Source organism: Vulpes vulpes, chromosome 12 (assembly GCF_048418805.1).
Source record: "Vulpes vulpes isolate BD-2025 chromosome 12, VulVul3, whole genome shotgun sequence".
NCBI classification, from domain to species: Eukaryota; Metazoa; Chordata; class Mammalia; order Carnivora; family Canidae; genus Vulpes; species Vulpes vulpes.
Window position 1 is genome coordinate 155,471,898 of NC_132791.1, and position 16,490 is coordinate 155,488,387.

The 16,490-nt window shown below is 37.8% G+C and overlaps 1 protein-coding gene across 3 annotated transcripts in view; it reads left to right on the top strand.

Moving 5' to 3' along the window:
• Positions 1 to 16,490, top strand: part of USP24 (ubiquitin specific peptidase 24) — a 137,763-nt gene that overhangs the window by 25,544 nt on the left and 95,729 nt on the right. For 2 of the 3 annotated variants that reach the window (XR_011995997.1, XM_072730826.1), the window contains exons 2-5: positions 6,402 to 6,567; positions 7,908 to 7,975; positions 11,748 to 11,891; positions 12,514 to 12,636. Coding sequence is in view for 2 of the 3 variants with exons in the window: in XM_072730826.1 (XP_072586927.1) it covers positions 6,402 to 6,567; positions 7,908 to 7,975; positions 11,748 to 11,891; positions 12,514 to 12,636 (501 nt within the window). In the remaining variant the exon portion in view is untranslated. The remainder of the gene's footprint in view (positions 1 to 6,401; positions 6,568 to 7,907; positions 7,976 to 11,747; positions 11,892 to 12,513; positions 12,637 to 16,490) is intronic. The other variant, XM_072730825.1, reaches the window with a different exon arrangement.

The window sequence follows — 16,490 nt, forward strand, 5'->3', positions numbered from 1 at the left end:
AATAAATTGGTAAGTGTTCCCTCCTTTTCTTTCTTCCTTTCTTTTTGGATGGACGGAAGAATATGAGGGATTGATGTTCTTAATTCCTCTTTAAGAGTTTGGTACAATTCATCAGTGATGGGATCTGCCCTGGGCTTTTCTTGGTGGGAGGTTTTGATTACAAAGCATTCCTTTGCTTGGTACAGACCTATTCAGATTTTGCTTCTTGAGTCAGTATTGGTAGTTCATGTCCTAGGAATATATCCATCGCATCTGTGTTATCTAATTAGTTGGCATATAACCATCAATAGTATTCTTTACGGCCATTTTTATTTCTGTAAGGTCAGTGTTGATCCCCTCTTTCATTCCTGGTTTTAGTGATTTTGAATCTTCTCTCTTTCTTGTTCAGTCTAGCTACAGATTTCTCCTTTTTGTTGATCTTTTCAAAGAACCAGCTTTTGCTTTTATTTATTGTCTCCATTGTTTTTTCTATCCTTTCATTTATTTCTACTCTAATCCTTAGTTCTTTCCTTCTGCTTCCTTGGGTTTAGTTTGCTTTTTCTAGCTTTTTTTTTTCTTTTTTTTTTCTTTTTCTAGTTTTTTAAGGTTCATGGCCAGGTTATTGACTTGAGAACTTTCTTTTTAAAAAAATTTCCCTTGGTATCCCTGGGTGGTGCAGCGGTTTAGCGCCTGCCTTTGGCCCAGGGCGCGATCCTGGAGACCCAGGATCAAATCCCACGTCGGGCTCCTGGTGCATGGAGCCTGCTTCTCCCTCTGCCTATGTCTTTGCCTCTCTTTCTCTCTCTCTCTCTCTCTGTGTGACTATCATAAATTAAAAAAAAAAAATTAAAAAAAATTTTCCCTCTAATCACTGCATCATAAATTTCATTGTGTTCTATTTTAATTTTCATTAATCTCAAAGCACTAATATCCTTTGAGTTTTTTTTTTTTTTTTGACTCATTGTTTAGAAGTATGTTGTTTAATTTTCACATGTTTTTAGATTTCCCAGATTTCTTCTGTGTTGATTTCTCAATTCATTCCACTGTGGTCAGAGAATGCACTTTTGGTTGTAATGCTTTCAGATTTATTGAGGTTTGTTTTAGGACCTAACATGCTCTATCCTGAAGAGTATTCTATGTGTACTTACAAAGAATGTCAAGTCTGCTGTGATTGGGTAGAATGTTCTAGAAAAGTCTTTAAGATTTAGTTTGTAGTATTTAACTCTTCCATGTCCTTGTTGATCTTATCTTGTTCTGTTACTAAAAGTGAGGTATTGAAGTCTCCCAACCATTCTTGTTGAAGTATGTATTGCTCTCTTAAATACTGTCACTTTTTGCTTCCTTTGAGTCTCTTTTGTTAGATGCATACATTTTTATAATTGTATGTCTTCCTGATGGATTAATCCTTGATCATTAAAAAAACTTCCTTGTCTTGGGCAACCCGGGTGGCTCAGCGGTTTAGCACTGCCTTCAGCTCAGGGCCTGATCCTGGAGACCCAGGGTCGAGTCCCACATCAGGCTCCCTGCATGGAGCCTGCTTCTCCCTCTGCCTGTGTCTCTGCCTCTCTCTGTGTCTCATGAATAAATAAATTAAATCTTAAAAAAAAAAAAAAAAAAAAAAAACTTCCTTGTCTTTGGTAACCGATTTTCTCATTATTTGTTTTTTTTCTGATATTAGTGTAGCCATCCACTCCAGCTCTCTTTTGGTTACTGTTTTCATAGTACGTCTTTTTCCATCCTTTTATCTTTCCATTATATTGACTATTTTTATCATTATGAAATGTCCCTTTTTATCCTTGGTAGTATATTTGTCCTATATCTTGTCTGTCTGATACTGGTATAACTAGCTACTCCAATTCCTTTATCTGTACATGTTATATCTTTTCCATTGTTTAATTTCAGCCTCTTTGTGTCTTTGAATCTAAAGCGTGTCTGTTATCCAAAGATAACATATAGTTGGATCATTTTTAATTTTTTTTTTAATTTTTAAAATTTTTATCTTTTTTTTAAATTTTTATTTATTTATGATAGTCACACACAGAGAGAGAGAGGCAGAGACATAGGCAGAGGGAGAAGCAGGCTCCATGCACCGGGAGCCCGATGTGGGATTCGATCCCGGGTCTCCAGGATCGCACCCTGGGCCAAAGGCAGGTGCTAAACCGCTGCGCCACCCAGGGATCCCTTCTTTTTGTTTTTTAAGAGAGTGAGCACGTGCACACAAACAAGAGGAAAGGCAGAGGGAGAGAGAATCCCAAGCAGCCTCCACACTCAGTGCAGAGCCCAAAGCAGGACTTGATCTCATGACCCTGAGGTCATAACCTGAGCTGAAATCAAGAGTTCAGTGCTCAACCAACTGAGCCACCCAGGCATCCCTAGTTGGATCATTTTTAATTTTTTTAATTTTTAATTTTATTATTTATTTATTTATTTTTTAGATTTTTAAATAAAAATTATTATTACTTATTCATGAGAGAAAGAGAGAGGCAGAGACACAGGCAGAGAGAGGAGCAGGCTCCATGCAGGAGCCCGATGCGGGACTCGATTCTAGGACCCCAGGATCATGCCCTGGGCCAAAGGCAGGCATTCAGCCGCCAAGCCACCCAGGCATTCCTGGATCATTTTTTAAAATCCATTCTGCAAATATCTACCATTTTCATTGGAATGTTTAGTCCCTTTATGTTTAACATATTACTGGTAATTATAACTTAATAAGACAAAATTTACATCTGGCATTTTGCTATATGTTTTCTATGTGTTAGGCTTTTTTGTTCCTCTAGTCTTCCATTACTCCTTGTCTTTTGTATTAAGTAGGTATTTTTGAGTTTACTGTTTTAATTCTCTTCTTTTTTCTTTCACTATATATATTTTTAAGTTCTTAGCGGTTGCCCTATGGATTATAATTAACATCTGAATTTGTAGCAGTGTAGTTCAGAGTAATACCGACTTAATTTCAATAGCTACAAAACATGGCTCCATTAACACAGTTTTATAATTATTGCTTTGTGCATCATCTTTTAAATCAGATAGAAGAAGTACTGCATTGATGCTTGCTTTATATGAGAGAACGATGGGAGTCTATAGAGGTGGTTAGTTCCACATTTGTGCATTTTTAAGAAAATAAGATCCGTTAAAGAAATCGCTTTTACTGGAAAAATATTTATTAAAATGTCAGTGTGATTAATTTTTAAGTGGTGGAATTAATGGTGGGTTTTATTTTTTGCTGTTCATATTTTCTATATTTTCTACAAAGATGATGTATACTTATTTGGTCTTCTGAGGCTAAAATGTAAAGGTATTCAGAAGCCAAATTATTTATGTTACCAAATAGAAGGGAGTTCTTAAGTAGAGCATACTAAGTATAATATAACTTCTTTTCCCTCCACTGTAAATACACCCCCACCTCTCTAGATTCACGTGGGTCTTTGTGTGTAAAATACTGAATTTTCTTAGATTCTGTCTGGCTCCAAAATTCTATCTTTGTATATTTAACTGACTGAATTGTTTTATATTAATTTTGAAATATTCCATATTTACAGAAAAGTTGCAAAAAAAGTACATTGCAACTCTATCACAAAAATCTGGAATTTTTATATGACCTTTATTTGGGTTGTTCACATGTTAACATTTTATCACATTCTCTTTATTATTCTTTCCATCTGTATGCATACATATGTGTATGTAAATATGTGTGTCTTTGTTATGCTTTTCCTGAACTGTTTGAGAATAAATTATGGACATGATACTTTAGCGTGTATTTCCTAAAGATGAAGATACTCTCTTTTTTAACCTTCGTATGTTATCAAAATGGGGAAATTAACACTGATCCAATACGAAAGTCCTTTGAAGCCAAGGAGTAAATAAAATAAAACTAAAACAAAAATTCCTGTTTTGAGATCTAATCCCAGGAGCCCATGTCACATTGAGTTATGTCTGTCTAGTCATCCTCAGTCCTTTATGATTTTAACATTTTTGAAAAATACAGGCTAGTTAGTTTTTGACTATTTTTCATGTTGGGTTTCCTTGTGACTAGGTTTAGGTTTTGCACATTTGGCAGGACTACCACAGAAGTGATGTCATGCCTTCCCAGTGCATCACTTCAATGGGCACATGATAATAATGTTAAAGACCTTGCCCCCTGCCCCCAGAGGAAGCTCTTAGCTCTATGGTTGCTTGGGTTTTTTTGGCTTATGAACAGCAGAAATTCATTTTATATTGTTCTGGAGGCTGGAAGTCCAAGATCAGAGTTCTAGGGCAGATCCTCTTCTGGGTCACATGCTGCTGCTGACCTCGTAGTGTTCTCAACACTGAAGCAGGAAGAGGACACAGCTCTCTTGTGACTCTTAGAAAGGCAGCAGTCCTGTTTGTAAGCTTGTAGTTTTAGTAGCTGCTGCATTTGATGATTTCATATGTGATGTGATCTATTAACTTCTGTAGAAATTAATGATAGATAATTTGTAATAATGATATAACCTGTTTTCCAATTGAAATTTTTTTTTTTGTATGCCTTAATTCTACTTTGGTCCTAGGTTAATAAATTGAAGCAATTTAACAAACAATTTTGAAAGTACACTAAAATCTTTACTCTTCATTGAGTATCCTCAGATTCCTTTAAGTAAAATTATTTTGTTTACAGAGCTTATTAATTGTATGTATTTCTGAAAAGTGTTATATTTTGAAAATTGAATATTCCCCATACATTATGATTCTAAACCCATTTCATCCACCCCCACCTTGCACCTTCAATTTACATTATTGTCTGCTTCAGTTTTAGTTTTTCATCACCTTTCTAGTTTTTGTCTAATTTTCATCCCATGGGCAGCCCGGGTGGCTCAGTGGTTTAGTGCCACCTTCAGCCCAGGGCCTGATTCTGGAGACCCAAGATCAAGTCCTACGTCAGGCTCCCTGCATGGAGCCTGCTTCTCCCTCTGCCTGTATCCCCCCCCCCCCCCCCCCCCCCCCGTCTCTCATGAATAAATAAATAAAATCTTTAAAAAAAATAATTTTCATCCCAGTTTAACCATGAACCTTAAAAAAAATGTCACATTCCTTTAACTCATATGGGATTGAAAATCATTTTTTTCTGTGTATTTTTATCACTTCTGCCTTGTATTAATGGTCTTTTCCTTAACTGAGGCTAAAGGTAATTTTTTAATGGAATAATTTTATTTAGTAATGATTATAGAGTGAATTGTGAAAATATTTATGTTTTAAAGAAACCAAAGTAGGTATTAGGCAGTTTAGGGGAGGGGCCCTGTTTGCTTTATAAAAAATTACTGTGGTAAGAACTGATGGAAAGTCTGGCAGTTACCCTGTTGATAGTTAAACTTTGTTTGGATGAAGTATTTTTTCACTCGTCAACATATATTAAACGCCTGCTTTGTATTAGGCACCAGGTTCTGGAGATACAGAGGTTGTAAAAACCAGACAGAGTCCCCATCTTCATGGAGCTAGTGGGGGGCTTGGGCTAGTTGGGGGCAAACATAAAATATGTCACAAATATGTGTAAAATTTGTGAGCAGTGCTATGAAAGGGAATTTGAAGATGGTAAGAGTACAAAATAGAGGAACTCAGTATAGTTTAGAAGTGCCAAAAAGGCTTTTCTGAAAGAGTTAAGGATGCACAGGAGTCATGTAGGTTGAAGAAGGTAGACAAGTGAATTAGGAATAGTGGCATTGCCATGTAAGGGGACAGAAGTAGATGGATTTGAGAGAAATTTAGGGGGTCTCATAACCAGGTCTTGAGAGGGATGAGAACAGGGTTTTAAGGAGGAGTCCCTGATTTCTGCCTGTGGTGCCCTTCACGGGGATGGAAAACGCCAGAGCCTTGCACTGAAGTTTGAGAAGCTTCAGTATTTGTTGGCCAGGAGGAGGGAGTGTACCAGAAGAGACAGAACAGCAGAGCCAGACCCCAAAGGAGGAGAACAGGGAGGTGTGCCTATGAGCTGGCATTTCAAGAAGAGGAAGTAGGCATAAGGGCAGAAACTGCTGAGGAAGAGAAGAACTGAAACCATCCATTGGATTTAATGACGTAGTTGGGGGAGAGTGGGGACTCCGGAATCCATACTGGGTGGCGAGAAGGGGCAGGTGTGAGGAGATGGAGACAGCAATATGGAGAACTCTTTGTAGAGAAACCTCTCCCCTCTGAAAACAGGTGAAGGTGGGTGTCCTCTTTCATAGTGAGAGATTGAAGAAAGATGTGAGCTGGCCTCAGCGATTGGGGGTGGGGGTGCTGCCGTGATGCAAGCTGGGAGTATCCAAGATAGTCTGGCAAAAGATGTGACTGTGAGAAAGAGATGGGGAATCCACACTCCTTGTTCACAAAGGCTACCATGGAGTCAACGTCTGTTCTGTGCCCAAGTGAGACATTTTACAGTAGTCTCTAATGGGTGTATTTGTTTTCTTACCATAATCCCTTTTTGTCAGAAGAATGATGAAAATGGAAACTGCTCAGGGGAAGGAATTGAATTCCCTACAACAAATTTGTATGAACTGGAAAGCCGAGTTTTGACTGATCACTGGTCCATCCCTTACAAGCGGGAAGAATCACTAGGCAAATGCCTGTTGGCGTCTACCTACCTGGCCAGACTTGGTAAGTTCTCACACCACAGGACACAGGAGGAGGAGGCTGGTTTGTTTGTTTTGATAGGAGGCCTAATATTAATCTTCACTCTTGTGTAATATTTGCCCATCTGTATAATATTTGATCATTTACTCTCCTAGTCTTGGTTTAGTCCCTGTGGAATAAAAGCTTTGAATTAAACCAACTGTTTTCTTCTAGCTCCAACACAGTTAAGAGAATCTTTAAAATATAATTGAAAAGCTTTATAGAAATTGAAATGAATGTTTTCCACAAAAGCTTGGAGCACTTTAAGGTTTAATTCAGTGGCTTTTTATTCTTTAAGAGAAGAAAGTAATGTTTATTTAGTGAACATTTTTTGCATATTAAATGTTTGGCACTATCTTAAATGCTTTGCAAATGTTAAACTAATAGAGTAATAAAATACCTCCAGGTTGGAAAATGAGTGTCAATAGAAGGAAGCTTCTAGACTCTAAATATATTGAAGAAAAAAATTTATTTTTCATACTCAGTTAAAGTAAGATGAATTGGTCCACTGTTTTGTGTTTTTTTACCCCCTCATTAAAAGTGTGCATAGTTTACCACCATGATTAAAAATGAGGCACATCAAAAGGAAATACTTTGACTGGGATCAGATTTAATTCTCATGGCCTTTTATGGCACGTTATGACTGGCTTCTGAGCAGCAGCATTTATTGCGTGCCTGTTAGGTGTAGGTACTATGCTATGTGGTGGGTCTGAAAAAAAAGAAAATGTGTCCCAACAGTGTTCCCAATGATAAGCAAAATACATTACTAAGTTTTTTTAAACTGTATATTCCAAAAAACAATTTTACAGTGGATTCATTCATTCACTTAGCAAATATTTATCACTTATTGTGTGCCAGACACAACTCTGTGCATTTGATAGCACAGAGTCCATTGGTTTGTTTTAGGGAAGAGTGATTTTTGTATCTATTGAGAATATTTGTGTTTTTATAGAGCTGTTTAGGAAAACAGTAATAGCTAGTAATGAGCTGCTGTTGGTGTTAAGTCAGATCATTTAAAGTTACTCTGATAATGGAAACATAAGTTCAACCACTTCACTTCTAATTAGTATTTATTTTACTATTAATAATTGTATACAAATTAATACATATTGATAATATATTGTGCTGGTAACAAATACACTAATACTGTGACTGTCAGCCTGTTCCTTCATCAGAGTATATATATTCTGCTTTTAATAATCCCTTGGGAATCAGTGTTTCTGTAAATAAATAGTTCCATGCATATGAATTTGGAATGATATATATGATTTCTGCAAACTGCCTAAAATCTTAGTAAGGCATATTGTTTCATTTATTTTACTAAGGTCTTTCCGAGTCTGATGAGAATTGTAAAAGATTTATGGATAGGTGTATGCCTGAAGCATTTAAAAAGGTAAGAAAAAATGTGCTAGTCTGTTTTTTTGTGTGTGCATGGGGGATGGGGTGAATAGGCTTTTTGTTTTAGTTTCAGTTTTTTGTGTGAGACCAGTTTTTGAGTCTTGTTCAACTGAGGAATCCCCTACTATGAACAAATTTGCTCCCAATTTGGGGCTTAGGAATGATTTACTTTTGTATTTGTTTGCACATGTCTTTGGGCAGCTGTCACTTTTACTTCCTTCTCTTTAATTGTCAGAGAATAGGCTAAGACTTACTTATACTTGGAAATTACATATCACACTAAACTGAGGCTTAGGGCATTTAGAAACATAATGCTTATTTACAGAATACAAGCCATTTAAACTGATTGTTGTGCTGAGACAGAAGCAGGCATTTTAAACTGTACAAAGTTCAATTAGATTGAGTATGTTTCATGGCAAAATGGCATGCTTGTGGCAGCATCTCTATCAGAGGTAGAGTGATGTGCTTCAACCCTTCTGGTCACATCGCTTATAAAGCAATTTTTCTTAACAGGGAGAATAGGAGATCACAGGACTTGTGTTTCTGAAAGCAGTCTAACTCAGCATGATTCCCTTTTCAGGACATGAGCCCTGAATCCCCAAGAGCAGGGACAATGTTATAGACACTGGTTTTCCCCAGCGCATAGTCCGTGCCTACCTCTGAGAAAGAGCTTAGTAAATCTTTACTGAATGAATGAGTCTCCCTGCTGTCTTGTCCTTCTGGGTTTTGACATCCATTTTTCTCCCATATGCAAGGCAGTCACTAGAATTCTACAGATGGGTGAAGATTGTATTTATCTTAAAACCCAGTAAAATAAACTGTTCATCTGTAAACTATTATTCCCATCTATATCTTGGTAGAATCTCCCTTGATTCAAGGCTTTATAAATACCTAAATTAATTTTAGGAACAAAAACAGCTTCATCTTTGAAAAAAGTGCAAAATCCTTTAAAATTGTCATTTGGGCAGAGATTACAGGGAATCAAGACTTATTTTCATTTTGGGTGAATCCATCAACCATTTTATCGTTTAGAATTATTTTAAACTCTTAGGAATTCTGTTAAGAATTATAGTAATTTTTGGGACCCCTTGGTGACTCAGTGGTTAAGCGCCTGCTTTTGGCCCAGGGCATGATCCTAGAGTCCTGAGATCGAGTTCCACATTGGGCTCCCTGCATGGAGCCTGCTTCTCTGCCTATGTCTCTGCCTCTCTCTCTGTGTGTCTCTCATGAATAAATAAAAATCTTAAAAAAAGAATTATAGTAATTTTTTAAAAAATAGAATTTTTATAATGTACCATACTATGACACATTATGCTGTATGCATAAATTTACAGAGAAAGAAAATGCAACTTTATTCAGAGTCATGGAAGATATATCAGCGTTAAGAACCTTTAGGTTGATGATCTCTAGATCCAGAGAGCCCTGTGTCAATGCAAGTCACCAGCAAGTTACATGTTTGGAGTATATTACTGTAACTTTATGCAGAGACACTTCAGAGAACCCTTTTATATTGTGTCCTCAGCTGTTTGTAATAGTGAAATAAATAGTCCAGGGGTTGGTTGCTTGGTTGTTAGAGCACAAGGGTATCCTCTGTTACATTGTTCTGTGTTGTTTATGTAAAACTGTATATGTTAAATTCTCTTTACATTTTAGAGCTATTAAAAAGTTTCTCCCCATAAATAAAGCATACTTTTAAAAAAATTAAATAGGAATTTAATTTACAGAATTCTGTGTGCCTTTAGACTTGGCTACCAGAAAACTCAGTAGTGTTTTATATAATTGGCATCGCTTCCCTTAACTGTGTTTCCTGGTGTGATGACTATCCCTCTACCCTCTTCCTTTGGCTTTTCTTACAAGCTACCTCAAATTTTTCATTAGAAGGAAAGGTGTAAGTAATAAGCGCAACCGTATGAATAAGGCACACCAAGGGGGCACTGCTGTCATGTCTGCCTCCTTCACCTTTTTCATTCAGGCCAATCTGGATTCTTTACTGTGTGTGTGCTCAAGCAGAAAAGGAAATCTAGGTCTGGCCGTAGTGCATAGTTCTGTTTAAACCTTGTGCACAGCTTCCCTACAAAGGGCTGCCTGTCTTTCTCCCCTCTTCTGCAAGGTAGGTAGAATTCCTTTTCCACATTAAAAACTGAACAGAGGGGGATCCCCTGGGTGGCTCAGCGGTTTAGCGCCTGCCATTGGAGGATCCTAGGGAGTCCTGGGATCGAGTCCCACGTTGGGCTCCCAGCATGGAGTCTGCTTCTCCCTCCTCCTGTGTCTCTGCCTCTCTCTCTCTATGTCTGTCATGAATAAATAAATAAATAAATAAATAAGTAAGTAAATAAAAAAATAAATAAATTTAAAAAAACTGAACAGATGAGATGGCAACAGAGGGAGTGGTGTGGAATCCACATACATTTTATTTTGTGGTCACATGACACTTGAATGCTGATCTCTGCTTGATTTTGCTTTATTATTTAAGTATAGAAAGAAGATATAGTTAGGCAAAAAGTTCTTGCAAAAAAAAAGGTAACTCGGTTTATATAAAATCAATCTTACAATTATTGCTTGTTTGAGCAAATAGTGCAGCTAATTGGTATTTAGAAAATCTGGAACTAGGATTTTTCTCTGCAGCTAAACAAGTTTGGGTTCTTTCAGGCTGCGCTCGTTAAGGGGTTCTCAGTGTGACCAAGGTGGAATTTTTATTGCGTAGTATTTTCCCTCTGAAGGGAAATCTTACAAAAACATGAAACCACCATGCCAATTTGCCATTATTTTATTAAGTGAAACCCTTTGATTTTTCATTCCCCGTTCCGGCAAGTTGTTCTTGCATTAGATTTCCCCAAGGACTAGACTGAGGATTGGAGAAATCCACTGATGATTATTTTAGATTCATCTATGCACCTTTCCCCTCCTTCTTAACAAATCTAAGATGCTGAGTGTAAGATGCACCATTGTTGTATGTTTTGTGTTTTATATTTAAGAAAAATAGTTACAAAATGCTAAATGGCTGATCACTTAGAGTTCTTTTAGATTTGCTTAAACATTTTTTAAAATTGAATGTTACTTCTATACATATCAAAAAGGAAAATATAAGCAAACTAATCTGGTAAAGTATTTCTAAATTTTTTTTTCACATTCAAAGTCTGGCTGCCATCTGGTCAACAGGTGGGAAGATAAAGTCCTGTGTTTGAGATACTAAAAATGCAACAAGAATGTGTATATTCAAATCATGAAATATAGCATCCATTTCTTAGATTCTAGGAATATTGGTTAATAGTGGCAGCCATAGTATGTTAATTCCTTACTATTTATAAAACAGTTTCACATTTGTTCTATCTTTTTGATACTTACCATATCTGTGTGAAGTAGGTATGAATTTTGACTCTTTAGATATGAGAGAACTGAGCCTTTGGGAACTGTCTAAGGCTATACAGCTAGAGAACAGTAGTAGCTCCAAGATTTGGTCTCAGATTCTTATTTGCTCTACACCACTTGACCTCCCTTAGTAATAACAAAAAGTTAGAGAAACAAATGAAAATTGTCTTTTAAACCAACAGCTTCAGTGTAAAGGAATCAGTGTTCAAAAACAAAATTCAGTGTTGACTTTGAAATCATTGAGCATGTAGATTGGCTGTAAGCTATGGGTCTTTTAAAAAAGTCATCTGCATAAAAGTCATATACTGTGGTAATACTCTCTTGATTCAAGACTGAACTGATGAATAATAGACTTTTTCTTTTCAAGTTAGACTTTAAAGCGCCCTTTGTTTTTGTAGCTCCTGACTTCGAGTGCTGTTCACAAGTGGGGTACTGAAATTCATGAAGGAATCTACAACATGTTGATGCTATTAATAGAACTGGTTGCAGAGAGAATAAAACAAGACCCGATTCCCACTGGTCTCCTGGGTGTGCTTACAATGGTATAGTATCTCTAAAATGAAGTACTTTGTGTTTTGATTTTGTTTAAGCTACCTACTATCCTCTGACTTAATAACAAGTGATAATGATATCATTAAAGATATTAATTTAGCTGTTAGGAACCTTACTTTGTATTGTAAAAACAGAGCAACCATTCATTCTGTGTTTTTAGTTTTAGTGAAATACCTTTCTAATTTTAATAGCTTTCTCAGCTCTTAGGATAATTAAATAGCTTTCCCTCGTGTTTTCCTGATTATTCACATCATAAATGCTTTCACATGGGGTGTTCCTGTGGTTTGGTTTCTGGCCTTTTTCCCTGAGTAGTTACAGTAGCTATGTGAAGGCAGGGGCCTTTACAGCCCTGCTGCCTGGCTATACCTGGGGCAGCTCCAGGACACCTGGCCATGCACCCCGTGTTGCCTCAGAGTGGATGCTGAGCAGGATAGGAGAGCTCCGCTTCACTCATCCGTTTCCCTGCACTAGCTCAGGAACATGTGCTGTTGGGATATTTGAGAGATCCCATTACCTAAGTAGTCTGAGGCTATTTTTCTGCTTTTCTAACGCTAATATTTGTTGCTATAGAAATAGATAATAATAGTGCTTCTCTGTTCTCTTTGGATCTAGGCTTTCAATCCTGATAATGAGTACCATTTTAAAAACAGAATGAAAGTATCTCAGAGGAATTGGACAGAAGTGTTTGGGGAGGGAAATACGTTTGCTGTTTCACCTGTGTCTACTTTCCAAAAGGTAAACATGTGGTCTTGTTTCGTCATTTTATAGAGAAATGTATTGAGAAAAACTTTCTGTGCTATAAAAATTTACATGGAAGGATTAAAACAGTCTGTGAAGAATGACAGATATTCCATATGGCTCATAAAATTGCTTAACTTTTTTTTCAGATATTGCATATTTTCCACAGCTATTAACTCACATCATAAAGAATTTTATAGATTTGAAATGATGTTTAGTGAAATGCAGAATGACTGCATGACATCAAGTGCCCTATTTATTGAATTGTCAAAACCCCAGTTTAATGGGTGTTCCAGTTTCTCAGAGATGTTTGAGAGGCTAGGGCATTTGAAATTGTTTGAAATGACTATGCCTAGAAAAAGTAATCTAGAAGATAATCTCATGTATCATTTTCTTTTAAACTCCATGAACATTAAAGCTTTGGGGTTGTTTCAAGCCAAGAACCTATTATCTTTTTATTTAAAGGCTTACAGTGTGCCCAATAACATTAAAAGGAGTACATAATTTAAACATTGTTGATTGAACTCTGTTTGGTTTTTGAGAAACAGTTGAAAGGAGTCAACCAAGTAGATAGAAAATTTGTCCATTCCTTTAGTTGAAGCAGAAGTTTAGTCAGCAGTCATATAAAGAGTTAAAAGCTGTGGCTCCTAACTTAAGGTGTAGTGGAGGAAATACAAAAGCAAAAACTTTCGGTAAGTAATCAGTAGATGCAATCATAGAACGTGAATTGCAGGAGGGAGTGGCCACTGCCGTCTTGGAGGGTCAGGCAGTCCTCCAGAAGGAAGGAGATGAGGGCCCAGAGGAAAAGGCAGTGAGTAGAACACTGTGGTGTTTGCTCCCCACAACAGTTCTGTGAGTGAGGTACTATTTTTGACCCCACTTCATGGATGAGAAACTGAGACGCACAGAGATTGAGTCCTTGCCCAAGTCCACAAATCTAGTCACAGAGAGAACCCACGTAATTCAACCCCAACGTCTGTGTTCTATAACTGTGTACAGTCTTGCTTCCCCAAATATTAAAACCTCATTTTCAGTTTTGTTGTGAAGGTCAGATGACAACTATCTACAGAAACATTGACCCTGGGGGTTCACTGTCATAAGCAGTACGCAAATGTTCCTTCTCTTCCCTTGAATCTAAGTGCACGGCATCTGGGACCAAAAAGGATCAGTCTGTTTATTTACTCTCAGTACTTCACAGGGATTCTCCCTCCTACACAAGCCCGAGATCATCCCCTTTCCTCTTGGCTTCTCAAGCATTTTTCTCCTAAGGTTTTCTGTCCTTTTGTTCAGTATCCTCCGTCTCTTCCTCTTTGTCAGATCATTCCCACTGTGTACATCGTGCTAGTGTATTTCCCAGCTTTAAAAATTCTGCCTTTGATCCACATCCCTGTCTAGCTTCAGCATGGTTCTCCTCCTCTCCACACCCCACCAGAGAAGATTCTGCATTCTCACCTCCCACTTATTTTACTAATTACCCTAGAAATGTAACTTATTAACAAAATCACAATTTCATTAATATCTTTATCTTCCTCTGAGTAGCGCATAAAGACCTTGGAATGTTTCATGTGCTCACTCCCCACCTGAATTACTTAGTCTCTGTCCCTTTGTCTTTATCATGCAGTGTCTTAGTCCTCTCCTGTCTCGCTTATCCCTCAGACAGATACCATCATTGTTATTTTATGTGGTGTTTTGGCTCAGCCAGATTTATGTACTGTCTCATTGTGTACCATTTTTTTCTGTATTTCTTCTGCTAGGATCATTTTTCTTCTCTCTGGAGTGCATCCTGGAAAGTGTCCTTTGGTAAGGGCCCATTGGTGGTTAAGTCTTTGTTTTTGATGGCCTGAACTTTTACTCTTTCCCATGCTTCAAAGAATATTTTCACTGGGTTTTAAATTCTAGATTGATGGTTGTATTTTTGGAATGTCAAAGACACTATGTCAGTGTCTTCTGGCTTTGATGATTGCTATTGAGAAGTTGGTGGTTGGTCTGACCATTGTTGCTTTGTAAGACATCCATCTTTTCTCCACAGCTGCTTTTGGACATGTCCTCTTTCTCCTAGATGTTTGGTAATTTGACTGTCCCTTGACTAACTGGTATTCGTTTTATTTTGCTTCAGATTCATTGGGCTTCTGAATCTAAGGATTAATATCTTCTATCAGGTCTGGAAAATTCTCAGCCATTATCTTGCCTCTTCCCCACTTGCCTCTCTTCTTAAGAACTTCAGTTGGATACATGTTAAACCTTCGCGTCTGTCCTTTGTATCCCTTAGCCTGGATCATATTTCCCATCTGTTTATGTCTTTATGCTGCAAGTTGTGATCATTTCTTTCAGATCTGGGGTCTAGTTCACTAATTGTGGTTCTGCTCATATTAGGTGTGCTGTCTAACCTGTTCATTAGAAGTCTTCACTTTCAGGGACTTTTTTTTCATTTATATAAGTTCTGTTTGGTTCTCGTTTGACTTTGTTTACTCATTTTTATCTCATGTTTTTGCCTCATGTTTCATTCTTTGTGTTTGTGTTCTGTGTCTGATATCTACAGGTCTGATCCTGCTGGGTTTTACTAGCTTTAACTTGTTTTGTGTCTGTATGTATATATAAAAAAAAAAAAAATAGACATTTGTGTTTGTTTTCCTATGAAGTCATATTTCTTGGACTTTAATCTAGGAAAATTGTTTGAGCCTGAATTGAAAGTTCCTTCCTTCAAAGAGGGTTTACCTTTACTTCTTCCAGTTGTTTGGGAGCACTACAATCTGGAGGTTCTTCCACTTTGGAATATATTCTCAGCTTAAAGTATTTCAGACCATAAGGTCAGTGTGAATTTTTTTTTAAAGGTTTATTTATTCTAGAGGTAGAGAGAGTGTAAGCAGAGGAAGAGGGACAGAGAGAATCTCAAACAGACTCCATGCTGAGTGCAGGGCCTTACCTGGGACTTGATCTCACAATCCTGAGATCATGACCTGAGCTGAAACCAAGAGCCGGCCAGCCAACCTTCTGAGCCACCCAGGTGCCCCAAAACCAGTGTGAATTTGAGAGGGGAAGCCGTGTGAGGCAAGTCTGTGGTTACAGACTCTTAGAGTTTTTTTCTACCCTCCATCCAGGACCAGAGTCAAGGTAGGCAAGCTTCCCTGTCTTTCTCTCTTTCTTGCAGGTGAGTTTTTTCAGTTCACCTGACACCAAGGTGGTAGACCTTTGAACTTCTGCTTTATGTGACTCTCTCCATTTACTCTCCCAGCCCTGCCTTGGCTGTGAAAATGGAGGTCAGAGCTCACCAGGGTTCCATGGCCTGGCCTCAGAGTCTGCTTACCTCACAGGATTTGTGCTTTTCTCTGTTTTCAGCTTCCAAGCACTTTGTGCCAACTCAGTTGTATGTTTTTTAAAGATTTTTTTTAACATTTTTGTCTGGTGGTGTTAGTGATCTTCAGGTAGAGGTGTTTAGGGTAACTACACCGAAGCCCCCATGAACTCTTTAGAGTGTCCCAGTCTGCCTTCTTTCTTTCTCACTCCACTGAAACTGCTCTTGCTAAAGTACCCACACCCTCCATGTTTTCAGAGCCACAGGAAATATCTCTTGACCCCATTAGGAGCAGTGGCCACTGTCAGTTCCTGCCTCCCCAGAATCATTCCTTCTCACAGTCTCTTGCTTGGCTGCCTACTCCGTAAGTTAGCACATGGCCTTTCTTGATAACTTCACCTCCATTTAGCTTTGACCCAGAGCTGTCTTTTTGTTGTTATGCTTTCCCTAAGAACGATCTTCCATCCTCACAGATGTAGATGCCATCTTTTTGCTGATGGCCCTTCAGTTCATCTGTCTGTGGCCCAACACCTCTTCTCTGAGCCCGCCATACTGGAGG